At 38.1% G+C, this 27,992-nt stretch overlaps 1 protein-coding gene across 3 annotated transcripts in view; it reads left to right on the forward strand.

The window, feature by feature from the left end:
- Mgat1 (alpha-1,3-mannosyl-glycoprotein 2-beta-N-acetylglucosaminyltransferase) overlaps positions 1-27,992 on the forward strand; it is a 167,263-nt gene that overhangs the window by 82,312 nt on the left and 56,959 nt on the right. For all 3 annotated transcript variants that reach the window (XM_067146872.2, XM_067146873.2, XM_067146874.2), the window contains exons 6-7: positions 7,283-7,421; positions 15,780-16,008. In XM_067146872.2, the coding sequence (XP_067002973.2) occupies positions 7,283-7,421; positions 15,780-16,008 (368 nt within the window). The remainder of the gene's footprint in view (positions 1-7,282; positions 7,422-15,779; positions 16,009-27,992) is intronic.

Raw genomic sequence — 27,992 nt, forward strand, 5'->3', positions numbered from 1 at the left:
GAATGGGAGTGGGCATCTCGGACATATTCTGAGTCGTGGCCCTCCTTGTGCTCAGGCGGCTAGGACTATACAATTCACCGGTGGTCCATAACCCGTTAGAGGAGAGATCCTCACTTGGACTATGTGCAAGTAGGGCAGCATCCTGCTTCATGAATTTACCAAGCTCAGAACACTTTAAGCAAGCCTCGGACCTATGGGAGTAATGGAGTCCCACTCCCATTTGACAGGCGAGGGACTCCTTGGAAACAACTTGGCGAACGAAATGGAATTCGATTGGGAGCTATCAATATTAATGGGGCTTATGGAAGAAAGAAGGTAGAACTGGCTGAGTCAGCAAAGAGGATGCATCTGGATGTGCTAGGAGTAAGTGATATTCGGGTAAGGGTGATAATGAGGAAGAGATAGGAGATTATAAGGTGTACTTGACGGGTGTTAGAAAGGGAAGGGCAGAGTCTGGGGTAGGGCTCTTTATCAGGAATACCATTGCACGCAACATAGTTTCTGTTAGGCACGTAAATGAGCGAATGATGTGGGTAGATTTGTCAGTGGGAGGAATTAGGACAAGAATTGTGTCCGTGTATTCACCATGTGAGGGTGCAGATGAAGATGAAGTTGACAAGTTTTATGAAGCATTGAGTGACATTTTGGTCAGGGTCAACAGCAAGGATCGAATAGTGCTAATGGGCGATTTCGATGCAAGAGTTGGGAATAGAACTGAAGCATACGAAAGGGTGATTGGTAAATGTGGGGAAGATATGGAAGCTAATGGGAATGGGAAGCGTTTGCTGGACTTCTGTGCTAGTATGGGTTTAGCTGTTACGAATACATTCTTCAAGCATAAGGCTATTCACCGCTACACATGGGAGGCTAGGGGTACCAGATCCATAATAGACTATATCTTAACAGACTTTGAATTCAGGAAATCTGTTAGGAATGTAAGAGTGTTTCGGGGATTTTTCGATGATAAAGACCACTATCTGATCTGTAGTGAACTAAGTATCTCTAGACCTAGGGTAGAGAAAGTGAAATCTGTCTGCAAACGAATAAGGGTAGAAAATCTCCAGGACGAGGAAATTAGACAGAAGTACGTGGATATGATTAGTGAGAAGTTTCGAACAGTAGACAGTAAGCAGGTTCAGGATATAGAAAGTGAATGGGTGGCATACAGGGATGCTGTAGTAGAAACAGCAAGGGAATGCCTAGGAACAACTGTGTGTAAAGATGGGAAAAGGCAAACATCTTAGTGGAATGATGAAGTGAGAGCAGCCTGTAAACATAAAAGAAGGCTTATCAGAAATGGCTCCAAACAAGGGCCGAGGCAGACAGGGATTGGTACGTAGATGAAAGAAACAGAGCGAAACAAATAGTTGTTGAATCCAAAAAGAAGTCACGGGAAGATTTTGGTAATAACCTGGAAAGGCTAGGTCAAGCAGCAGGGAAACCTTTCTGGACAGTAATAAAGAATCTTAGGAAGGGAGGGAAAAAGGAAATGAACAGTGTTTTGAGTAATTCGGGTGAACTCATAATAGATCCCAGGGAATCACTGGAGAGGTGGAGGGAATATTTTGAACATCTTCTCAATGTAAAAGGAAATCATCATGGTGGTGTTGCAAACAGCCAAGCTCATGGGGAGGAGGAAAATGATGTTGGTGAAATTATGCTTGAGGAAGTGGAAAGGATAGTAAATAAACTCCATTGTCATAAGGCAGCAGGAATAGATGAAATTAGACCTGAAATGGTGAAGTATAGTGGGAAGGCAGGGATGAAATGGCTTCATAGAGTAGTAAAATTAGCGTGGAGTGTTGGTAAGGTACCTTCAGATTGGACAAAAGCAGTAATTGCACCTATCTATAAGCAAGGAAACAGGAAGGATTGCAACAGCTACCGAGGTATCGCATTGATTAGTATACCAGGCAAAGTATTCACTGGCATCTTGGAAGGGAGGGTGCAATCAGTCGTTGAGAGGAAGTTGGATGAAAACCAGTGTGGTTTCAGACCACAGAGAGGCTGTCAGGATCAGATTTTCAGTATGCGCCAGGTAATTGAAAAATGCTATGAGAGGAATAGGCAGTTGTGTTTATGTTTCGTAGATTTAGAGAAAGCATATGACAGGGTACCGAGGGAAAAGATGTTCGCCATACTGGAGGACTATGGAATTAAAGGTAGATTATTAAAATCAATCAAAGGCATTTATGTTGACAATTGGGCTTCAGTGAGAATTGATGGTAGAATGAGTTCTTGGTTCAGGGTACTTACAGGAGTTAGACAAGGCTGTAATCTTTCACCTTTGCTGTTCGTAGTTTACATGGATCATCTGCTGGAAGGTATAAAATGGCAGGGAGGGATTCAGTTACGTGGAAATGTAGTAAGCAGTTTGGCCTATGCTGACGACTTGGTCTTAATGGCAGACTGTGCCGAAAGCCTGCAGTCTAATATCTTGGAACTTGAAAATAGGTGCAATGAGTATGGTATGAAAATTAGCCTCTCGAAGACTAAATTGATGTCAGTAGGTAAGAAATTCAATAGAATTGAATGTCAGATTGGTGATACAAAGCTAGAACAGGTCGATACTTTCAAGTATTTAGGTTGTGTGTTCTCCCAGGATGGTAATATAGTAAGTGAGATTGAATCAAGGTGTAGTAAAGCTAATGCAGTGAGCTCGCAGTTGCGATCAGCAGTATTCTGTAAGAAGGAAGTCGGCTCCCAGACGAAACTATCTTTACATCGGTCTGTTTTCAGACCAACTTTGCTTTACGGGAGCGAAAGCTGGGTGGACTCAGGATATCTTATTCATAAGTTAGAAGTAACAGACATGAAAGTAGCAAGAATGATTGCTGGTACAAACAGGTGGGAACAATGGCAGGAGGGAACTCGGAATGAGGAGATAAAGGCTAATTTAGGAATGAACTCGATGGATGAAGCTGTACGCATAAACCGGCTTCGGTGGTGGGGTCATGTGTGGCGAATGGAGGAGGATAGGTTACCTAGGAGATTAATGGACTTTGTTATGGAGGGTAAGAGAAGTAGAGGGAGACCAAGACGACGATGGTTAGACTCTGTTTCTAACGATTTAAAGATAAGAGGTATAGAACTAAATGAGGCCACTACACTAGTTGCAAATCGAGGATTGTGGCGACGTTTAGTAAATTCTCAGAGGCTTGCAGACTGAGCACTGAAAGGCATAACAGTCTATAATGATAATGTATGTATGTATATTATTTACAGAAGAATGGAAGGACAAGTTGAAGCTGAGTTGGGAGAAGATCAGTTTGGCTTCAGAAGAAATGTAGGAACATGTGAAGCAATCGTGACTTTACGTCTGATTTTAGAGGATCAAATTAAGAAGGACAAGCCCACGTACACGACGTTCGTAAATCTAGAAAAGGCATTCAATAATGTTGATTGGACCAAGCTATTTAATATTCTGAAGGTGATTGGGATCAGATACCGAGAACAAAGAATTATCTACAATCTGTGTAAAAATCGGACTGCAATCATAAGAATCGAGGGCTTAGAAAAAGAAGCAGCAATCCAGAAAGGAGTGAGGCAAGGTTGCATTTTGTCCCCCCTCCTTTTCAGTGTTTACATAGAACAGGCAGTAAAGGAAATCACAATCCAAGGAGAGGAAATCAGGACCTTGAGATTTGCCGATGATATTGTTATTTTATCTGAGACTTTAGAAGATCTCGAGAAGCTGCTGAATGGTATGGACGAAGTCTTGGGTAACGAGTACAAGATGAAAATAAATAAGTCCAAAACAAAAGTAATGGAGTGCTGTCGAACAAAGGCAGGTGATGCAGGAAATATTAGATTAGGAAATGAAGTCTTAAAGGAAGTAGATGAATATTGTTACTTAGGTAGTAAAATAACTAACAATGGCAGAAGTAAGGAGGACATAAAATGCATATTAGCACAAGCAAGGAAGAACTTTCTTATGAAAAGAAATTTGCTCACTTCAAACATTGATATAGGAATTAGAAAAATGTTTTTGAAGACTTTTGTGTGGAGCGTGGCATTGTATGGAAGTGAAACATGGACGATAACTAGCTCAGAAAGAAAAAGAATAGAAGCTTTTGAAATGTGGTGTTACAGAAGAATGCTGAAGGTGGGATGGATACATTGAATCACGAATGAAGAGATACTGAACTAAATCGGTGAGAGGAGATCGATTTGGCTAAATTTGACAAGAAGAAGAGATAGAATGATAGAACACATCTTAAGACATCCAGGACTTGTTCAGTTGATTTTTGAAGGAAGTGTAGGCAGTAAGAATGGTAGGGGCAGACCAAGGTATAAATATGACAAGCAGATTAGAACAGATGTAGGATGCAATAGGTACATCGAAATGAAAAGGTTAGCACAGGATAGGGTGGCAGTCTATGGACTGATGACTCAAACGACGACGATTTGTTCTGTATAGCTCATCCGAGGTCTGAAGCTTCCTTGGTATTCACCTAATTCTTGGTCTAATTGTTCTTTAATTCTGCCATACAGGATTCTAGCAAATATTTTGTATGTACAGTCCAAGAGAGATATAGCTCTGTAGTTATCTGGATTGCTCTTATCTCCATCTTTGTGATGCGGGTGGATGATAGCTGTTGTCCAGTGTTGCGGAAAATGTTCTGTTGTCCATATTTTCGATAGGGAGATCGAACTGTGTCACTGGCATATTTCCACATTTCTGCAAAAACTTGTTCTTCTCCGCATGCCTTGTAGTTTTTCATCTCCTCTACTACTGTTTCCACCTCTTGAAATGCTGGGGGGGTTTAGGTATTCAGGTTTGTTTTTTACTGTGGCGTCATGTTAATTTTTAAAAGTTCCTTGTGCTCTTCACAGTTTAAAAGTTTATTGAATGCCCTTGCCATAATTTCGGTATTTTCCTTATTTCTATGCACCATTTTTCCATCTTCACTTTTCAACATTAATGTAGGGGGGTTAAATTTCTTTAGTTTTCTACCAAAGATTTTATAGTAATCTCTAGAATTGGTTTTATGATAGTTTTCTTTTATTGAGGTGATTACATCTTTCTGAAATTGTCTCTTAATTTTTCTAATAGTTTGGGTGAATTTTTTCCTATTATTTTTGAGGTTGATGGCATTTTCTTCTCTTTTGTAAGTTTGAAATTTTTTTAACCATGCCTGGTATCTTTCTTCATGACATTTGTCGCATTCTGGTGTCCGCCAAGGGTGATTTTTCCGTGTATTTAAAGGGGCTAAATTTTCAGCCTGTTGTTTGAGAATTGGTATAAATCATCTGTTAATTTTATTGTATATCGTCGCCATAAGACCTATATGTTATCATGTGTTTGATCTTTCCTGACTTTTTTCTGCGACCTTAACACTCCTTACAGCACCATATTTTCGCCTGGTGGCAAGACTTCAAACCAGTAATTTTTGTGCTATAGAATTTTATTTGCCATTTGTGAGTCGGTCAGAAGCTAAACTCTTGTCCAATCAATGCACAGCACAGTGGGTGGTTTCCCCTGCTTCTTCAAATCCATTTATAATTCCTTAACTTAAATAATGTAATGGTCCTGCCTGTGGGTTTCCCTGTTCAAACTCAGAATGATGAACAATAGATGTCGAACTACAGTAAGAACTGCTGTGTAAACTAATCTGCTTTTAATGCTGCACAGTGAGAATTCTTCTACATTCTCAATATTTGTGAAAAATAAATTGTTATTGCCTCTCTTAACATGTGTGCTTTAAAGTGGATTAATGCGTTCGTGAAAAATTAACTTTCTTCCTTGTATAGTACAAAATACAAACTAAACTAAACGGAACCCCCAGGGGTGTAAATTCTTAAATGAGATAGCTAATTTGTCAAGTCTGGTGCTGGACATTTCAGTTTTTTAATTACAAAAACTGTCAAGTTTTAAATATCCATTTCTGACTCTATCTACAGTATTTGTATTACTAGACAACAATCCTTCTAAATAAAGCACGGTTTGGTTTTTGAAAGGCAGAGGAACAGAGGATCAACATGGGAATAGCACATAGTGTAAAGTGACTGGTGAAAAGAAACTACAGTATTCTGTTTCTTGGTCCATTACGACATTAATTTAATAATTATTATTGTGATTACTATTCAATACAGATCAGAACCATGAAGTTTATATATCCTATGATGTTACTTGAATATCACTTCAGAAGTAACTGAATGGGCGTTAAGTGTGGAACATCATATAGATATGGTTCCTAATGTTTCTCATTACCGTTTTTATGTTTGCACAGTTTCTGCGTTTATCAGATTGTGTTGTGTGTTGTTTCGTTGCCAACAAACATTATTTCATTTGTAATGCCACTGAAAAGATGATGATGTTTCATTTAAAAATTGTGAAGTAAAATGATTTCCTATATATAAAAAAATGTAAAGGCATGGTTTTCATTCTTGTTGTTGTTGTTGTTGTTGTTGTTGTAAACGCAGTGCTGTGTTTTCAATCAGTCATGCTAGAATACTTGATATTGCAGACTATGCTCTTGTTTGAATCATCAGTCCATAGACTGGTTTGATGAAACTCTCTATGCCACCCTATCCTGTGCTAACCTTTTCATTTCAACATAACTACTACAACCTACATATTGCAGATCATCAAATCGATATAACAAAAAATTGCTCTTCAAGCTGTTTTCAGAGCTTAAAAGTTTTTTGCTCCTGTAAAAATCCTACCAATGAGTGTCTGGAATAGGTCACGGGCCAGGGTACCGAGTGTCGACAATTAAACTGACGGTGTTCAGCGTGGCACAGCACAGGCTGTAATGATCGTAATTTTTAAGTTTCTTTCCTGTTTGATGGAAACTGAGACATTTACTTGTCCTGGAGGTTACTTTTGAGATTCAGATCTCAATTCCAGTACAGTCCCAGAAAATCCGAGAGCAACCCTTATTTAGTCACAACAGAAGCATAAGTGTAACCTTCCGTAGTTCAGTTACTTTTCTCACATTTCTTTCATCATTGGTTTCCTTTTTTAGTCTTCGTTCCCTGTGACAGGTGGCTAGAATAACTTGATTTGCCCCGTGTTTGTTATTTTCCATTACTTTGATAAAATATTTAACCTGCTATGAACCATATTGTAATTTAGAGTGATTTACAGTGTTGATTTATAAGTTGGTTGATGTTTCTAGATGATGGCATCTTTGAATGTAAAAGGAAATATTTGACAATTGTCTGTCTTGGGAACAAATATTTTTATCTTTCTGAATTGAAGGATCAGGAATTGGTGAATTTCTGTTCTCATTGCATTGTTCTTTATTATTGTTTATGAATTCCTTTCCATCACTAGCAACCAGACCAGACTGAAATTGAAGTTCCTCCAAAGGAAAAGAAGTTTCGTGGCTACTTCAATATTGCTAGACATTATGGCTGGGCGCTCAATGAAACATTCTTCAGGTTCAGCTTTAATACAGTTATTATAGTAGAAGGTAAGGTCCATTAATTTTCTATTTATATTAGGTTTTTCAATTTTTTCTTATTTTGAGATAAAATGTTTGTAGGTTTTACATTTTTGTTATATGTAAATCTGACTGTAAAACACTTAAATGTTAGGTGATTGATTTTTCCTTTTTATTGAGTGGTGATTATGTTCGAAGACAAGAGAGAAAAAGAAAGAAAGAAAGAAAGAAAGAAAGAAAGAAAAAAGGGAGGTATTTAGTGATTGTACAGTAGAACTCTACTGATCCAAAAGTAGCTTGAAAGCAAGAAAATCTTTGTTCTCAGAACTGGAAACTTGTATAAAGTGTGCTGCAAACTGATTAGCAATGGGTGAGGAGTCGGTGATGATGCTGTCTACAAGGCAGGGGCATAAGGTTAGGGCCTGCAGGGCCTGCAATTTAGGCGGGCCTGAGCCTTTAAGGGGCCTTCAGAACTCCTCGCAAGAAAAATTAAATATACACACACATCATCGTCGGCTGTAACTCGATCCGAGTATATGTAACTTCTTCCTGCATACATTGACCAGTTCAACTCGGTTTACGATGACTAAACAGACCAATCCTGGCATAAAACATACGCACACACAAATCACACTGTGTGGATGGAGGAGGGTGGGGTTGTAGTTGATGGAGTTTTCTTGCTTGTCGCTTGGCCTCTTGATGTCTGCGGCATTTTCTTTCAAACAAGTTGACAGCGGTGGATGTAGTGTTCTGCCACAGTTAGCGGTCCACAGCACATTCTTCCCATGTCTGTATATCTATACCAGTTGTCTTCATAATCTGTGTCAGCTGGTCCTTAAAATGCTTAAGAGGGGCTCCACGAGGTCTACTGCCGGAGCAAAGTTTACCGTAAAGAATTTGGCAGGGAAGCCTGGTATCACCCATGCGGTGAACATAGCCTAACCATCTCAGTTGATGAGCAATGATTGTTGCCTCAGTGCTATTTAACTGCACTTTGTTGAGAACTGCCGTGTTGGTCACATAGTCCTCCCACTTAATATTCAAGATGAATCTCATTTTCTGTTGGTGGAAGCGCTCAAGTTTTTTTATATCATGGCGATAGTGTGTCCAAGTTTCACAGCCATACAGCAGCGTGGAAATGACAACAGCTTTGTAGACCATGGTTTGGTATGCAGTTTTAGGTCGTTATTCATGAAGACTCTGTGCATTAACCGTCCGAATGCTGCATGAGCAGCCCCAATTCTTTTATCAACAGGTACACCGTTTAGACAAGATGCTTCGAGGATATGAAAAGTGATCAACCTGTTCCAGTGTTGTGTTTAGGATGGAAATACTGAACTCAAGAAGTGTTAATCCTAGCATAGGTTGTGCAAGTACCTTCGTTTTTTCCGCATTAATGGCAAGACCAAAGCGATCACATGCAGTTTTAAAGCAGTTGACTGACTGTTGTAGTTCTTCAGGTGTTAGACCAGGAGATGCAGTGTCATCGGCATACTGCAGTTCTGTCACCCGGGTAACCAGAGTACGTCTTTGTGAGCGAAGTCTTGACACACTGAAAAGGCCTCCATCAAAACAAAATTTAATCTCCATATCTAAGTTGTTTGCAGATGATTCATGCAGCATGGCAGCCATGTACAGTGCAAAGAGTGTAGGAGCAAGCACACAGCCTTGTTTCAATCCATGAGTGATTGGGAACGAATCTCATACTGAGTTACCATGAAGAACCTGTCCATACATGCCATCATGAAGAGCTTGAACCAATTCCACATAACGTTCAGGACATTCGAAATGTCTCAATACTTTCCACATAGCAGATCTTGGTACTGAATCAAAGGCTTTTTCCAGATCATATAAAACTAAATACAGAGGCTGCTGCTGTTCTCTGCATTTTTCCTGGAGTTGTCTAGCACAGATGATCATATCTGTTGTGCCTCTGGAGGTTCAGAAACCACATTGAGACTGAGGCAAAATCCTTTCTGAGATAACTCGGAGCTGGTTTAATAGAATTCTTGCGAGAATTTTACCTGCAGTTGGCAAAAGCGATATACCACGGTAGTTCCCACATACACTACGATTGCCTTTCTTGAAGATAGTGATGATGGTAGCATTTTTCAAGTCGTCAATTACTTCTCGAGCTTCCCAAATCAAGAGGATGAGTGTGAAAAGTCTAGTCTTCAAGGGTATACCTCCATTTTATATCAGTTCCAGAGGGATGTTATCAGGACGAGGAGCCTTTCTTGGTTTTAGTTGATTGAGTGCTTTGGTGAAGTCTCTGTATGTAGGTGGAACTGCCATCCGTGGTTGTTGGGGCTGCTGAGGGACATTATGAAGAAAGTCCTTAGCAACATTGGAAACATAATTTAGAAGTGAAGAGAAATGTTCCTTCCAATGCTGTAGAATTTCTCCATTATCACTTAAAATGATGGAGTTGTCAGCACTCTTCAGTGACCCAGATGAAGATTGAATGGACCATATACATTTCCTTTACGCCAGCATAGAAGTTTTGCTGGTCATGGGCATCAGATAGTCTTTGCAGTTCTTAAGCGTTTTGTTGCCACCAGTTATTCTTAATTTCCCTAATTTGTGCCTAATATTTTCCTTTAGGTTCCAAGAAATGTGATTTCTTTACATTGGAAGACGGATCTTGAGGATAGGATAGGTGGGCTTCCCGTTTGGCATCGATCAGACATTTAATTCCTTCATTGTTTTCATCAAACTAGTCTTGTCTTTTTTTCCCTCACAATACCAATTGTTTCCTCAGCTGACTCTGATGATCTTCTGAAGCGTGGCCCATTCCTGATTTGTACTATCACTGCTGACTGGATGACTATCCACTTTGTTTGAGATTGCATTTCTGTAATCTGTAGCAATGGATTCAATTTGAAGTTTAGAAGTATCAAATTTCTTTCTGGCCAGGTTATGGATGGATCTTTTTGGTTTACAACAGATTGAGATTCTTAACCAGCAAAAAAGGAGCTTATGATCTGTCCAGCAGTCATCATAGCTTAATGTCACTGCACGGAAATTATGAGGGTGGTTTTGTAGACTAAGTCGAAAGAGTTTCGTTTTTCTTTTCATTATACAATTTGTAAGTAGAGGAATTCCCACTTGGTTGCACCCAGCTGCAGTTTATTGTAATGAGTGTAACACAGCATAGTACATCTCACGCAGCACTGCAACATGCTCATCACCAGGGTTAGGATTTTTAGGTGTGCACCTTTTTTGTTAGGGTAAATTAAAGCTGTTCAGAAAGATATCACAGTGTGAAATTTTGTTTCTAGTTGCGAAAAGAGGCATTTTTCACGCACCTTTTTCTCTTGTTTTTTGGGCCTTTATCCCTTTTTCCCCCAGCCATGCCCGTAATCCCCTTTCTCCCCCTTTTTTATTTTAAGTTTAATTCCAGTTTACTCTATAAGATTTCTAATCAATATAAAATATTTAACTTTCATTTAACATCTCCTCAGCTTGCTGTGTACGTGCGAATAGTAAGCCTACCTGTTTCGGTAAACACTGCGCGGGAGTTGAAAGCACGCCTGCAACAAGGGAAAATAATTGTGTGTTCAACAAAACCTCTTTCTCTCACTTTACCGCTATAATGTAACCCGCAATAATATATAATGCATAATGGCGTATGGCCCCCGAAGAGGCCTGGTGCGGGTCTTTTTCTCGTAGACGGCCTATTAGGCGACCTGCATGTCTGTGAAGATGAGGGCCCTACCTAGGATGATTCCTAATGCTGAAAACGCCACACATACACAGCCCCCAAGCCATTGGAATTAACCAATTATGGTTAAAATCCCCGTCCTGGCTGGGCATCGAACCCAGAACCCTCTGAACCTAAGGCCAGTATGCTGACCATTCAGCCAATGAGTTGGACAACCCGCAATAATGCAATTGACAATGAGTGATTCCATCCCACCAGAATCGGTAGTCTGCTGTTTGTGAATGTGAGTTTGTTACTGTGAGAGATGTAATCTGTTCGCATGGAGGCGGAGGCTAGTGACGCAGAGATATCAGCAACCGCACCCGTGTAGTTCCGAGAATTGAGACTGGGTTCTGCTCGAAGCTACTAGAAATCGCTGAGACTGCAGTTCTAGCATGAATGAGAACATTCTGGTAACTGTCGCTATGTTATAAGAGACTGTGGACAACAAGTGAGCGAGTGAATGCAAGAGTGAGTTGTGTGGTAGTCGCATTGAGTTAGCAAGTGTACTGGTGTTAGCACTTCGTTACATTACTAAACGAGTGTACTACTAAGTTTCATCATGCCAGAGGTGTCCAGTGCCCCATTTATTGCTCTGGCTCAGGAATTCAAACAAGATTTCATAGACACTGATGGAATTGTTTTGCGATGTGATTCAAAAATTTTGTTAGATGAAAAAACCGAGCGAGATTGCATCAAATGAATAAGACTCTTCAAGCAAACAAATCGCGCAACCTCTATTATGAAATGCATTTCAACAGAGTACTTCAAAAAGCCAAAATTTGAAGAAATTAAACATTGATTTGTGTGCAGCTCTTACACAAGCAGGAATTCCACTCAATAAGGTGAACCATACAGCCTTCAAGGGATTTCTTGAAATATACACAAAGATGTCAATGCCCGATGAGAGTACTTTAAGAAAAAACTATATGGAGCCTGTTTACCAAGAAATGATACGAAGAATCAAGGTGAAAGTGTCTGATTGTGATGTGTGAATCATTGTGGATGAAACCATAGACTCAATGGAACGATATGTTTTGAACATTTTAGTTTTTCCCTTAGCAGGGGAGAACATTAAGCCCATGTTGTTAAAAATGTATGAGCTGCAGAAAGCCAATACCAGTACAGTAACGCAATCAATTATGGACTTCTGCCAAAAACTCTGGCCTACTGGTAGAGAGTTTGGAAAACCTTCTTCTTGTGGTTATGGCCCAAGCTTCATACATGTTTTCAGCTGTTAAGCAATTTAAACCTTTATTTCTTTAGTTGAAGCATGTGACATGCTTGGTTCATGCCCTTTGTGAATCCATAAAGAACGAGTACGACATCGCAAATCAATTCATCTCTGCCCTGAAGAAGATCCTACTATAAGCTCAGAGTCATGTTGTTGGCTACAGGAAAACCACTGGCCTGCCCCTAACAAAATTCCCGATCATTAATCGCTGGGGATCGTGCATTGAGTGTGCTGCTATATTGTGTGAGAATTTTGACAAAATGAGAGAGTTTGTGCTTTCTTTGGATCCAGCTGACGGTGCAATTTCCAAGGCACAGCAACTTCTGTTTCTGGAGAAAATACATAATTTGCAGACAGAACTATATTGTGTCCATAGTTACAAGTACCTGACTACAGTTATTAAACGATTCAAAGTACAAGGTCTGGAAAAGTAGAAACAATAGGCTATTTGCCTTCCGTGAGGGAGCAGTTTAGATGGCTTTGCCAAAGACAAACGTGAGTCTAGTCTTCAGAAGAATCCAAACATTGGGGAATTTGCTGCATCTGTAAGAGTTGCCATTCTAAGTGAATACAAGGTTTGCCCCACTGGTTTCTGTGGATGTCAAAAGAAGCTTTAGCATCTACAAAGACATTCTATCTCCTAATAGAGAGAGACATACTTTTAAAGATGTAGAGATGCTTATGTCCTGAAGTATAAAAGCTTCTTGTTTTTTCTTCTTTTGATGAGTGATAACTTGATATACTTGTTTGTAATTCAATAGGCCATCCAATAGGTCTTCTTCCAGGCACCTCCTTCTCCAGATACTGGTGTGGAGTTCAAGTTGGGTGCATTCACGTGGGCTAACCACTTCAATCACACAGTACCTATCCTTTCCTCCATGGTCAAGTTCACCTGCAGGCCTCTCCTTACATATTCATTCTTGACTCTCTCTCCTGGTTTTTTGTAGAGCTGACCTAAGGAACTTCATTTCACATGCTTGCATTTGACTCACTTGTCTCTTGTTTATGACACGGGTCTCCAGACTATACGCCATGATTGGTGGGAGATAGGTTTTATACATTGTCTGTTTAGCTCTTAGAGGGACTCCCTTGTCCCAGATTAGGTTCTGTATTTGGTGGAAGAAGCTGGATCCTTTTGCTACTCTGTTTAATACTTCTAGTTTGGCTCTTCCATCACATGATATGACACTACCCAGATAATTGAAACTTTTCATATTTTCAACCTTCTCTTCCTCCAGTATGATGTTACAAGGTATGGGCATCCTGCTCATCTGCATTGCCACTGACTTGCTCTTAACTCACAGTCAACTTGAATTCTTTAAATTTTGTATTCCTGTAATCCACTCTCCTCTGAACTTCCATTTCTGTCTCTTCCCAAATGGCGATGTCATCAGCAAAAACAAAAGCATTGAGATCTTCATTTTCTACTTCCTTGATTTCTTTCATAATTGTGTCCATAAGTGTAATGAACAGTAATGGGGAAAGTGAACTGCCTTGCTGAACAACTCTCTTTGTCTTAAACCATTTTGATCTTCCACCTCCCACTTGTACACTGCTCTCAGAACCTTCATACAGTATCTGAACTTTTTTTATTAATGAATCAGGAACATTATGTTTCCTCAAGCATTCCCATATTTTATTCCTTGGTACACTGTCATATGCCTTTTCTGAATCCAAGAACACTACTATCAAGTCCTTTCCTTTCTCCCAATGTTTCTCCATTAACTGACGGAGGGAAAAAATGAGGTATATTGTTCCTCTATTACTTCTGAATCCATGCTACTGTTTCTTTATTTTTAATCCCTTTATTTATATAACTTGACTATATTGCATTACTTCCACTTACTATAATTAAATTTATATTAGTTTTTAATAAGCTTTTACATTTTATTTGAGGGGGTTGGCATTTTTATTTTGCAGGTGGGCCCATATCACATTTATTATGCCCCTGCTGCAAGGGAAATTCCCAGTGTAAAAATGAATGTATGTAATCCAGAAAGACTTCACACTTGCAATGTCAGGTTATGTGCCATTAGAGATGACAAAATTACACTGAAGCTTCCATCTTGGAATAAGAACACTCTAGTGCATACTCTAGTTCCTTAAATATCACCAAATTGGCCATATTAGCCTATCTATTGTGGAATTAAATCTTAGTTTTGGTACTCACGCTTCAGAGGAATGTAACATACTCTTTATGGAGTGGGAGTTCCAGAGCATGTGTCCGGCTCTCTAACTAAATGGTTAGCATGCTGGCCTTTGGTCACAGGGGCCCCGGGTTCAGTTCTCGGCAGGGTCGTGGAATTTTATTGGTTAATTTCGCTGGGACGGGGGCTAAGTGTATGTGTTGTCTTTATCATCAATTCATCTCATCAGGACGTGCAGGTTGCCTACGGGCGTCAAATCAAAAGACCTGCACCTGGCGAGCCGAACATGTCCTCGGACACTCCCGGCACTAAAAGCCATACACTATTTCATTTCCAGAGCATGTAGCACTTTGTAAAAACATGGCCTCTGGAATGAATGATTTCCATAACCAGATGCTGAAAAATACTAATAAATTAACCCTATGGCACACTGGAGCATGTGTTTTTATATCATTGACAAGAGGAAATAATTATACCTATTCTGAAGTATGACACATAACGAAAGTTTGTTGGAAGTTGCAAGCCTCATGTGACTTACTTGTTAAGTTTTTTGTGACAAAATTGCCAGCTATATGTTTGATGTTTGCAAACAAGTCAGCTAGTTCGAATACACTTAGTTCTTTCAAAATCTTCGGTATATTGTCAATCCTTCATATGGTCATGTTACCTGGTGAAGTTTTTTTATGATTAGTTAGTTGTCCTGAAGCTGTCTTGATCTCATCATCGTACTGAAACTTACAACAACCCCTACACCTATTGAAAGCTTATCAAGTCTATTATAAAACAGTATCAAGGATCGAGGCTTGAATACATGTAGATTGAAGAAGAGGAGGGAAAGTTGAAACTTTTTTTTTTTAACTGGTTGCCAGTAGTCATACACAGCAGGACTCCATGCTGTATTGGAAGTCTGATGGTAAACAGATTTCCAATATCACCACTTCTTACTGTGCACTCTGATCTTTTTGTGGTCTACTAAGGCATGCATCCTAAAGCACACCCCATGGTGCAACGTATGCATGACCTTCTAATAGAGTCATGTAACTCCTATATGTTTATGTGTGTTACAAGTTCCATAAATAAGCATTGTGGGGATTGATAAGACTGCATGAGATACGCTTCTGAGACCGAAGGTTGCATTTAAGCACGGTGTCTTCCTGGAAGACTCTCTGTATTTGTATAGTTAAATTAGATCAACTTGTTGTTAAATTTACTTTTAAATGTATTCACATTTGTCAAACATTTCTGTAAGGTATCAGCTACTTATTTCAGTTCTAACAGACTTACGTTAATTATGTCTGTTGCAGATGACCTGGATATATCTCCAGACTTCTTTGAGTATTTCCTAGGTACGTTTCCTCTGCTCAAGGGAGATCCTACACTTTGGTGTGTCTCAGCATGGAACGATAATGGTAAGGTGGGACTGGTAGATGAGAATGCTCCTGAACTACTTTACCGCACAGATTTCTTTCCTGGTCTGGGCTGGATGTTGACCAGGGACTTATGGGCAGAGCTGGCATCCAAATGGCCTCCATCGTAAGTATTTAATAGAGACAAGATTGTAGTAACATTCAATGTAGAGACAGTAAAACCTTGTTAAGACTTTTTGCAGGGGACAACAAAAAGGGATGTCTTAAGCAAGAAATCGTACTACTGAATATACAAACAAAAACTATCCAACAGGGATATGGCAACACTAGATATGATTTTTTCCGACATGAGGGAATTTTACGTAATGTATCCACAGGTACAATGTAAACTATATCTACCATCTCTAAAGATGAGAGGAAAGTATTTAAAAGCAGTGAAAAGCACAAGAGAACAAATATGAAAACCTTTTCCGCTGGCGCTTATAAAATAACAAGTGCACTGAGAGGCGTGAAAAAACCAAACAACAAATATCACGTTTCTTCACAAGGGATGACAAATAACATTTTCAGTGCTAAGAAAAATGTGATTGTACTGCCCCCTTTATTGCCGAGCTAAGCCCAGCCAGTGAGCGAGAGATCCCAAGGGGGACCGTTTGTTCATGGCTTTCTGTTTTCTAGAGGCATTTAAGGGAAAGGGGTGACGACCAAGCATAAAAATAAATTTAAAAACAACATTCTGACATTTATTAACATAAGCATTCATTAAAACAAACAAAATATCCTTGCTGAAGTTGAATACATTTGTGCTTTCATGCTGTCTCGTCCTCCATTATTAAAATTACAAAAAACCAAAATGATCTCTGTTCTTGGAGACAACAGTTAGGCTCTGAAATTAAATAATATCAGAAGGATTAGGCCTTTACTGCCTTTAAAAATTGTTAAATGAAAATATAACCTGAGCCTCCTATAATTCATAATTGTATTTACAAAAAAAATTAGCTGGCAACTATCTTGTCTATTATCTCAGTAACAAAATTAAACTGGAATTTTCCATTAATTCATTAGAACTTTAACATGTGGTCACTGTTAGCTAATTATCAATTATGTTACTTAAGGTAGGTAACACTCACTAATGACATCAGTAGAAACTCTACTAGAAATCTGAGTCAACTCCAAAATCGTAATTAATTATTATTAATTTTAAGTAAATTATCTGGGTAACATTTACTTTGATTATCACACGATCATGTACACAAATTTGATGTGTTTCATTAGATAATTCTCACTCTAATCATGACACACTTGTCAAACCAATTAATTAATTATTTAATTATTATCATTATTACTCGTTACCTCCTTGGTTCAAAAATTAATTATGTTGTTTGTAGACATTTAATTTCTACTTGCACAGTATTTAAAGTTTTGGAAATCAGTTAAAAATCCTTCAAAAAGTTAATTATAAATGCACTGAAAAATTGATTATAACCATGTATGAATTAGTTGAAGACTTATTAATAAATCGCTTGCCTTTGTTGAAAATGAACTAGACAATCTTTCATCTAAATCAGCATTAAATGAAAATTAAATCCTAATCTAGTCTTACTTGATGTTATTCTCAGCAAATTGTTCCTTAAAGTTTACCAAACAAATTATCAAGGTGGCAAATCACTGCTGAAATAATCTGTGTCGTCGTGATGAACGCACGACCAGATTAAAGCACAGTGAACAATTGGACACATGAAAATATTCCTAACTACATCACACACACATCACATTCACACAAGGGTAACACGTAATTTATGTACAATATTTACAATGAATCCTGCCTTAATGAATTATGTAATTATTTTTAACATGGTCGCGTCAATAAGATTCGGTAGATGAACTCTTGTCCGGTAACATTAACAACTCAATTAGTGGCTAGTGATCGAATTAGTGGTATCACTTTAACTGAAACAATCTTTAGACAACAACGGAGATCCATCTAGATTTCAGAAATTAACTTGAAGATTCTAATAGAATTCAATAATCATCACCATCACATGGGTTAACAAGTCACAAGTCTAGCATTCATGAGCCTTAATCACTGTATTTTTATGCCCTACACTCATGAAATATATTCAACACGTGCTCCACATTATTTATAATTCACACTGTGTTCCAAAGTCACAAGTGATAAATTATTCAATTAATATCCCACAGGATCACCAATATTCCTGGCACAATTATGAACAGAGCACTTCAATTATCATATGAGAATATTCTAAGTCACTTTATAGCTCACGACAAATTACATTTTTAACCCGGTTTTCTACTTGAATTTTTTATTATTATTATGAATTATTAGGTCTATCAGTCCTCCTGAATGTCGTGAAATTAGATGACACGATCCTAAAGAATTGCAAGTGAACTTAGATGACACTCAATTCGACACTACTTCACAAAAATTAAGTACAACTCCATATCATGATATTTCAAATATCACACGTAAGCAAGTGAAGTTTATCGTGTGGTCAGTGATTTTTAACATGGCTAAAATCCTACATTTGAGAATTCATTCAAAAGAATGACTACAACAACAAATCTAATAGACCTCAAATTTCAGTCACACAAGTAACTCAACTACCACGACACCTTGAGATTGAAAATTGAGATAACTCAAACTACTGCAAAACAAATAAAGTTACGATCTAGGGAAGAAAGATCATCTAGTTTTACATAGATGAGAAAGATATCAGACAATTAAAAATGGTACTCAATTATAGCTGACATTCGATTCCCGGTTGAGGTCCGTCATTCCGGCATTTTCCATCAGTCATCTTCTCCAGCCAGAAATGCCTTACATGCTTAGCAGGTCATGGAGACATAGCAGTAGACGTCCCACGATGAAATTACGCTGAATCTTGTGGAAGAAGAATCCATCTTGAGGTTCACGACGATCCATTGAACTGAGTCTTCGCCACGTGCCAGTAATATTAAGCTGCAACTGATACAATAAGCATTAAAATTTGCACACACCAGTCAGAATGTTTAATATTCTCGTGGAGAAATTAACTTAACTTGGATCCACTAATTTCGAAGTACACTTCGTAAAGCTTTATTGTAAACAACTACACTCAGTTAGCAGAGTAGATTTCTGTTTACCAGGCTGAATTAGTTTCCACGTGGTCCCAATGAACAGCAAGTACGTCATCAGCAGCGCAGTGCAGAATATATAGGAATCCAAAGAAGAAGAGAAGGATTTAATGCGAGCACGAGGTTTTATAGCTTTAGCTCAGGGGGTGTATCGTTTCTAAAGACGATCATTGGTTCACAGTGTCCCTTGTAATTGGTCGTGACTGTTCTAGAAAGTTTGTCGCCGGCTCGCCCACTGGTCGGTACACGCGTACTTCTCACTTTGGAAACCAGTCTGTCACGTGATCTACCCCTGCACAATCGAAGACGGATCAGTACTCGCTCCCTCTGAATCAAAAAAAAAAAACAGTCTGGTGCACTAACATAGCTCTCCCAAATGATAAATCCAACTCTTGGCGAACAATAAAACTTTCAATGTAGACCTGTAGTAAATGATCTAATAATGACCAAATTTGATGGGGACAGTACTAAGCGGTAATAGCAAAAATTCACGACACAATAAGTGAGGTATTTTTATATAGATTTACTGTAATACGATGAGAATCAGGACTTCGAATTTACAATGCGCTAACCAGTAAAACGTGTTAATGAGGAATGCACTAACAAGGTTTCACTATGTATATTTTCCCCATTTATGAAAATTTGGTCTCTGAATATTCTGATAACGGATAAAAATTATATTCTGAAAATTCACCTCATTGCTACTGTATAGTGTTAAGGCTCTCAGAATAGATAGTTCTGTTCTGTTGCCTGAAGTTATAAATGGTCAGTTCATTTATTAATCAACTTAACACAAAGCTTTTGGTTAGCCTTTTAACAGATTGATTTTATCTCTTAAATACTGGCATCGTTTCTGATGGTACTCACTTGGCACAGAAATACAGACTCAGTCCCCTGTATAGGTGCTGTTTAGCTCCTCTCAGCATATCTGCACCTGTGTTAAACCATCTTATTCAGTTTATTCGAACATGTGTTGTAAATCAAGTGAGATAGTTCGTACCTGGGAGAGACTTAAATAATACCATTTACTTAACCCCTTTTTGAGCGACTTACATTTCTCTGTGTGATGGAAGTGCTTCAGAAGAGGGAGAATGAAACAATGCTCCTAAAAATAAAAAATACCTGAACCATTTTGTCTAAACAGCCTTGTATGCTAGCATACCAGTGGTAATTTATTCGCAATTCAACCGCCACCTGCTGCTAAAGTACATCGATCTTATACATTGGCTTTAAGGGGAGTATCAAAGGCTTATCCTGATAATGTTAAATTGAACAGATTTACATCCTTGTTTCTCTGGAACTATCCAAGGTAATAAAATGATATTTTGTTAGGATATTGATTTGTAACTAATACATTTACTGATCTTTCTTGGTTCTACCTATATTAGATATTAATATACGATTTTTTAAATAAAGTTCTTAAATTTAAAAATATATGTATGATCAAACTATGTGTGGTATCTCTACCATTGTAGATCCATATAAAAACCAAAATACTGATAATGAGAGGTAAACATTTCAGAGCTCTACCTTAGTTTATGAGAAAATGGGAAACATTTGCAAAACTATGTAGTTTCTCAGAAATCACACTTGAAGTATACTGCCACTTATAAGATGTGGATGCTACCATGTGTCTTACCACATAAACACCAGGTATGAACAAATTTCATAGCAACCAATGTTGCCAACTTATGCAGCGGGATGTTTATTATAAATCGTCATAAATGATCACCTTCTGAAGCAAATAGTTCACAAGATATCTTGTCTTAAGTGAACAAGTGCTGAAATGTGGAGAAATGGCTTGTGCAGTAACACATTTTTTAAAACGCATAAATACTTGCAGTCATCTGAAATCAATGAAGCATACATCAAATTAAAGAGGAAACTCCAAACAGTTTTCCATAAAAAACTAAATTGACATTTTTTACCAATACCTTCTTTTGTACTCCCATTAAAGAGGACCAAAGAACCCCAACAGGAATGTTCTCCATTAATTTTTGCATTCATTTTTCCAATGATCATGTTGCCATTCATTGGATTTTGAAGTTGTTGATTTCATTACATGTACTGTGTACTCATCAGATTAGGAGGACAGCAAAGCACTTGAAGTATTACAATTTCACCATGTTATCTTGTCTCTTTCCAATTCAGTGTTAATGAAACAAAAGCTTTCTAACTCCAAAATGCTATTCGTCATACTGTTCTTTCTCCGGGCCTGCTGGAGGTAAGGTATGTGTGTTTATCAACAAGGCAAGTCACGCGGGAGAACTGTGCGCCCGACATCACAGTGAGTGGCACATCGCTTTCTGTCTAATGCCTACACATGTGGAACCCTTTAATATTTCCAAAAGTATTGTTGGATTTGCAAAATAAGCACATCTCTGAACTTGCCACTCGATTCCGTTTGTGAAATTAATTTATTTCCATTTAAAAAAACAAAGTTGCTACCAGTTTCTTGGTAATTGCTTACATGATGGAGATGAATTGGGGAGTATTTTATGAGTCCCTTAATACAGTTTAAGAATTTGAAAGCAGAATGTCTATATCTTCAAAGGATTCAGAAGATATTTGATGTGGACAATTTAGCGGAATAACCCTGTATATATCTGTGTGTTTGCTTTTTAGACTTTGAAATGACCTAATGTAACAATAATGGTAATTTACCGTCCAACTATACTGTTTGTAATTATATTAAAAAATACGCCTCTAGTTTATTAATTACCAATGTTATAACTATTTCATTTTGATTATGCTTTTTACAGAATTTCTCCCTGGCCCCACAGAAATTACGTGGCAGTCCTAGGGTTAAGTTACCGGTAACTAAATCGTTCCTTATGGGCTTTTTTAAAATTCTAGTTTGTAATGTGAAAGGATTCATTCTTTTTTACTAGTATTTGTTTATTCCTATTTTTAATTTCATGATGTAGTCAACTTAGGTTAGTAGTTTGTAGGCCTAATTTCAAATTTGTAAAATCAAGCATTTGGTGATAATTACAATTAAGCAGGTGATTTCTTATGGTTACTTCTTTTATTTAAAATAATTCAACTTGTCCAGGTTATGGAGCTTATATTAATTTTCAGACTGAGTAACAGTTATAAATAGTTCACCGCGAGGCTAAATCGAAATGTAGCATGGCTTATGGTAAAAGTTGTGTTGATGGCTGATCTTATGATGTTAAATTCTGAACAGGCAGTTCATGTGCTGTTCAGTTAAATTCAGTGATCGTGAAATACTCATTTTCTTGAAAAGGAAAATTAGTGAACCAATGTGTGGGTTCATAAATAAGGTCACAGGTTAGAAATATTATTGCATCATTAATGGATTATGTTGCTATCTTCCTTTCTTATCTGTTTCTCTTCTTGGTTACTGTGGTTACTTGGTGGTTGTCTGTTGTTTGTTGGGAATCTCTTGGAGTTTGAGATTGGATGTATGCAGATCTTGCTCCTACTTGTGTGTGTGTGTGCGTGTGCGTGTGCGTGTGCGTGTGTGTGTGCGTGTGTGTGTGTGTGTGTTTTTTTTCCTCCTTTTTTCTTTTTCTTTTTTTTTTTTTTTCCCCCCTGGGAAAGTCCTTTATATTGAGTAAACATGGCGAGAGAAGTTGTGACTTCTAGGTGTTATGTGGTAATGGCTAGAGTTTCTGGTGGATGTCCACAGGGAGGATTGTTATCTCCTTTGCTATGGAATATGTGATCAGCAATTCCATATACAGTAGAAGTCCGTTATAGCGAGAATTCATAACAGTGAAAAATTTACTCACTATAACGGATTTTCGTTATATCAGATTTTTGTATAAAAGTGGAAAAACCCTTCATGCACTTTAAAATCTATATGAAACGGTGATCAGTTTGTTCAAAACTTGCATTTCCCCAGATGATATCCACACTATGGCTTTCTTGTTTGTTATTTTTTGTAATCTGATACTACGTGAAAGTGTGTGTTTAATTTCATTCTGAAAAAAAATATAGTACCATATTTCTCCGAATCCAAGATGAACCCCACTTTTTCCTTCAAAAAATTTAAATCAGGCTCAAAAAGAAGTTTGTAAAATCATATGAATGCCTTGATGTACAGTAGGCCTACACATTTTTAGACTATTTTTAGACGCTGAACATTGACTTTCATTACGCTGCATTTCTTTTTTTCTTTTTTTTTTTTTTGCGGCTGCACAATTATTCTTTATTTCCGCGGGTTTAAGGACCATTAACTTAACATTGGCATCATAATACCAAAGAGAACTCGTTGAAAATTTTCCGGCAATACCTATTCCATGCGTGTCTACAATACAATGATCCATCAGGAAATAATTCTTGCTGTCTATAAAACTGTTACTTTTACGCAGCGTTAGATATAACCGGCTACCGCTACACGCACGTCTCGCTTGTCAGGTTCGGTCAAATTCAGCGGCTAGCGATGTATAGGCCTAATCGCGAACGTTGAAAGTCAACGAACAAGTTTATTGTGCCACGGTATGGCCATTCCGCCCTTGCGTTTTTCGTGCACATACCTCACAGTTTCATCTTCGACTTCTTTAAAGCGCCCTTGTTGCGGACCACTGAATGCATTTTTTTTGTACAGTATGCATTTTTTTTAGCTCTTTGTCTTCACACTAATGCCAAATATTGACTTTAGTTAGGCCTTTGCCGTATTTTCTTGCGGCTGCACAATTATTCTACATTTCCGAGTGTTTAATAAACATTAACTTAAAATTGGCATCATAATATCGACTAGAACCCGTTGAAAATTTGCCGGCAATACCTTTGCCACTTATCTTTACAATACGATTATCCTTCACAAAAATATTCCTGCTGTCTATAAACCTTAATTTTACTAAGCTTCAAGTACAATAGACGCGTTATGACTGCCACTGAGTAGCCATGGCTTTTCTAAGAATTCGAAGGGTTGCATGTTTTGATGCCATTCTGCAAATTTGAGAAACACACAGGCACTGTACAACAGGTTGTCACGGCTAGCGATGTGTAGTAAAGAGGCGGTCGTTTATTGTCAACGAGTTCTGTGCGTGTGTGAAAAGAAGCAGCGTGGTTACCGCGGTAGTTGCCAGTAGTATCCATTAACTTACTGTTAGGCCGCGAATGTAACAACCCTTGAGTTCTCGCATGAGATTCTGGGGAAAAAAAAGTCTTGGATTAGGAGAAATACGGTATAACTCCAGAGATTTCTGTGGCAAACACCTCAGCTTTCTTTTTCAAACAGAGTCACCTAACCTAACCGTATATGTAGTCTATCATGAAAACATATTTGAAACGCATGTAGAGAAATAACCTCCTCGCGAAAAATGTACATGTAAATAGCCGTAAGTAGACGCAAGAAGATATGAAATATCCTCTGTAATCAGTGATAAATCAAAAGAGTATAGAAAGGGTAAAACAATATTCATACCTTGGAACCATAATAAATGAAGACTGGGATTGCACACAAGAAGTCAAGGTACGCATTGGAAAAGGAAGAAGTGTGTTCCAGAAAATGAGTAATGTGTTTAAAAGCCACAATCTAACTTTAGGGACTAAAGACTAAAGACTGTTATGTATTTTCTGTTCTTTTATATGGTGTAGAGACATGGACCTTAAATAAAAACACAGAGAAGAAGCTGGAGGCCTTTGAAACATGGCTTTATAGGCGGATCCTGAGAATATCTTGGACCCAGAGAATTACAAACGTGGAAGTAATGAGAAGGATGAACACAACACCTCAGTTGATCAAGATAGTGAAATGCCGAAAGCTGCAGTATCTGGGACATATAATGCGCAACACAGATAGATACAACCTACTCCAAAAAATACTCCAGGGTAAAATCAACAGCAAAAGAGGTCCTGGAAGAAGAAGAATATCTTGGCTTGACAATCTTAGAGGCTGGTGCAATATGTCATCAGTTGAACTGTTCCGCGCTGCCACAAACAAGACGAAAATAGCCATCATGATCGCCAACATCCGAAACGGATAGGCACTGAAAGGAGAAGAAGAAGAAGAAGAATCAGTGATGTAGGTACTCTGCCATATCTTGAGGTGTATCACATTCTTACTTAATATCCGTATATAACATTAAAATTAAGATATTGTTTACTTCAGTCTTTATTTTTAACGAGTTAACAACTGCTATCGGCCACGTTATTTATGCATTTATTACGAAAACGTGTTATCCTCTTTCATTTCGAATTTTCTTTAGAGAACAGCAGTCGATGGGTATTACTAATCAACTCCAACATTGCCTTTGAATGTCAACGAGAGAGCTCACAAATGCACAAAGTGAGAAAACTATACTGTACCGAAGATGATCGATCGCATTTTGTTGCAAAATTTTCAGTTTTCTTATTCAGAGTCATGTATCCTAACTTAACCGTACCATAGGCTATGTATGATGAAAACACACTTCAAGCGCCAGTAGAGAAATTATACCTTTCTCGCTATAAATTTTCATAATAGCCTTTCCGTAATTTAACCAGACGCGACAAAATATAAACTAACCTCTGAAATCAATTAAGCACTCTGCCATATCTTGAGGTGTATCCCATTCTTGCTTAATTGCAGTATTTAACCTCAAAATTAAGCGGTCATTTAGTCAGCCTTAATTTTTAACGAGTTAACAACCGTTATCGGACACGTTATTTACGCATTTATTACGAAAACATGTTCTCTTTCATTTCGAATTTTCTTTACGGAACAGCTGCCGACAGATATTACTTATCGACTCCGACATCGCCTTTAAATGTCGACAAGAGAAATTGCTAGTGCACATAGCGAGGAAACGATGCCGAAGGTAATCGATCGCATGCAATATCATTGTTGGGGTGCATAAATATCGATAACGGAAAAAATAGCGCACGCTTAATCGCTCGTAATAACGGATGCGCCAGTGATATGGTTCTCGCTGTAACTGAAGGACGATACACAGTTTAATATAGGAATTTTGAAGGGACAGTAAAAGGTCGCCGCTATAACGGAGTTCTCGTTATATGCCGTACTCGCTATAGCGGACTTCTACTGTAATTCAGCAATGCTTAAGTCTCAATGTTCCATATTCAATATCAGGAGTGTTTGTCATAAGGAAATTGTAGGCAATTCCATATTAAATATTCAATCGGACCACACTACTGTTAAATATTATTTTAATAAGAAATTTCAGGTCATCATTGGCTGAAACTACTGGAAGAAAGAACCTGATTATCCTGTGGGTTCCTTGATTTGGTTGACAGGCAGGCAGGCAGGCAGGCAGGCAGGCAGGCAGGCAGGCAGACAGACAGACAGACTTAGGAATGGGATATGTCGAGTTACACCAAAAAGAAGTTTTAGATTCTCCGTGGGAAAAGTGTCACAGTATTCCAGACTGAAATACATGCAGTTCTACAGTGCACATACGAAAACATAAAAGAGCTTTTAAAAGCAAAAAGATCCTTATATTTTCAGATAGCCAAGCACCACTGAAGGCTTTATCGAGTCCCAAAGTGACTTCTAAACTGAATGCCTTAACATACTGTCAAATCTTGTAGAATATATTGATGTCAATCTAGTGTGGGTACCATGTCGCAGAGGCATTGAGAGAATGAAAAAGTTGACGAACTTGCTAAACAAGGATCAGCATCTTATGCTTTAAAGGACCAGAACTAGTCCGTGGAATACCTAAGTGTTTCATCATGAGCTGATCCAGCAGTAAACACCTTAAAAGGTTGAAAATAATGGGCATCAAACATAAGAAACTGTTTATTAAGGGACCATATAAGAAAACAACGACTGAAAATCTACTTAAGTACTTAAGTTCATTAGAACTCTGTGGAGAAGCTTCAAATAAAATGGAAATTTTAAAGAACAACCTAGAATGCAGATAATGCAGGAAGGAGTTACAAACAACCCATCATATGATCTGTTCATGTGAGGCTATAGACTGCAAGAGCTACAGCATATTTGGAGATACAGTCATCAAACCAAAGGAATTAAATGCACACTGTTAATGTACACTGTAATAATACAGGAATTATGGACACGTGTGACCTCCAATTCATTGTGTGGAATTCTTTCCAGTTTGATATGAATTTGTCCCAGTATAGCTTGCATCTGATCTTCCATGAGGTAATGGTAGTGCTTCAGCATTCTGTGTGAACAGTATGTGAAGCTTGACAATGTGAGGGGAGCTGGTGGAAAGAAGATATATAACACTCACTTGAGCAGAAATACAAGGAAGTCAGAACCTTGAGGTAGTGGGTTACCGTCCTCAATCTTTGCCTCCCTCAGCATACTAGTAGGAGAGATAAACCTCCCTTCTCACCTTATCCAAAAGCAGGCAAGCTGGATCTGCCCTAGAAGGAGCGTTGTTTTCTTTAAACAGTTCCTAAAGCAATAACTCTGTTTGAAAATACATTTTATAGCATATTATTAAATTGTATTGGTTACTGTGTAAGTAGTTTTCTGAAGGTCTTGGATATTTTTACAGTATTAGATCATAAATTTTACCTATAATTCTTCAGACTCTGTGCTAGAGATGCGAGTACATTGGGCTGCAAGCTTGAAATGCTCTTTTCAACACATAAAAGTACAGTGTTCTGAAAACTGTTAGTTACGGAAAAGAAAATTGCATATGCATTTTAGAGGGAAGTTAATTCTAAATCATATACAGTAAAACATCGTTCTCCGACGATCTTGCGAGGTAATCACTCGTTTTATTACTCACACGAGTGTCCACAATTGCACAGTCCCCCGACACTTATTTGACACCAATGTTCAATTTAATATTGACGTAATATGACGTCGATCTTCACTAGTCCCTTTTATATAGAATTTAAATGTTATTTAAAGATGAAGATGCGGATAGCATTAAATTAAGAAAAGAAATAGATCACAGTTCATGAACATAAGCTTTAGAAATAACAAAACTGAAGACTGTTCATATATTATGCACAGTTCGCGGTTGCTTTCCACTGAAATATGGTTGCACTTGGCACTAGAGTAAATATACGACTGTTCAAGAGTTTATCCAACGGGGAACCCATTAATAAATTATTAATCAC

The sequence above is a fragment of the Anabrus simplex genome, chromosome 5 (assembly GCF_040414725.1).
Source record: "Anabrus simplex isolate iqAnaSimp1 chromosome 5, ASM4041472v1, whole genome shotgun sequence".
NCBI lineage: Eukaryota > Metazoa > Arthropoda > Insecta > Orthoptera > Tettigoniidae > Anabrus > Anabrus simplex.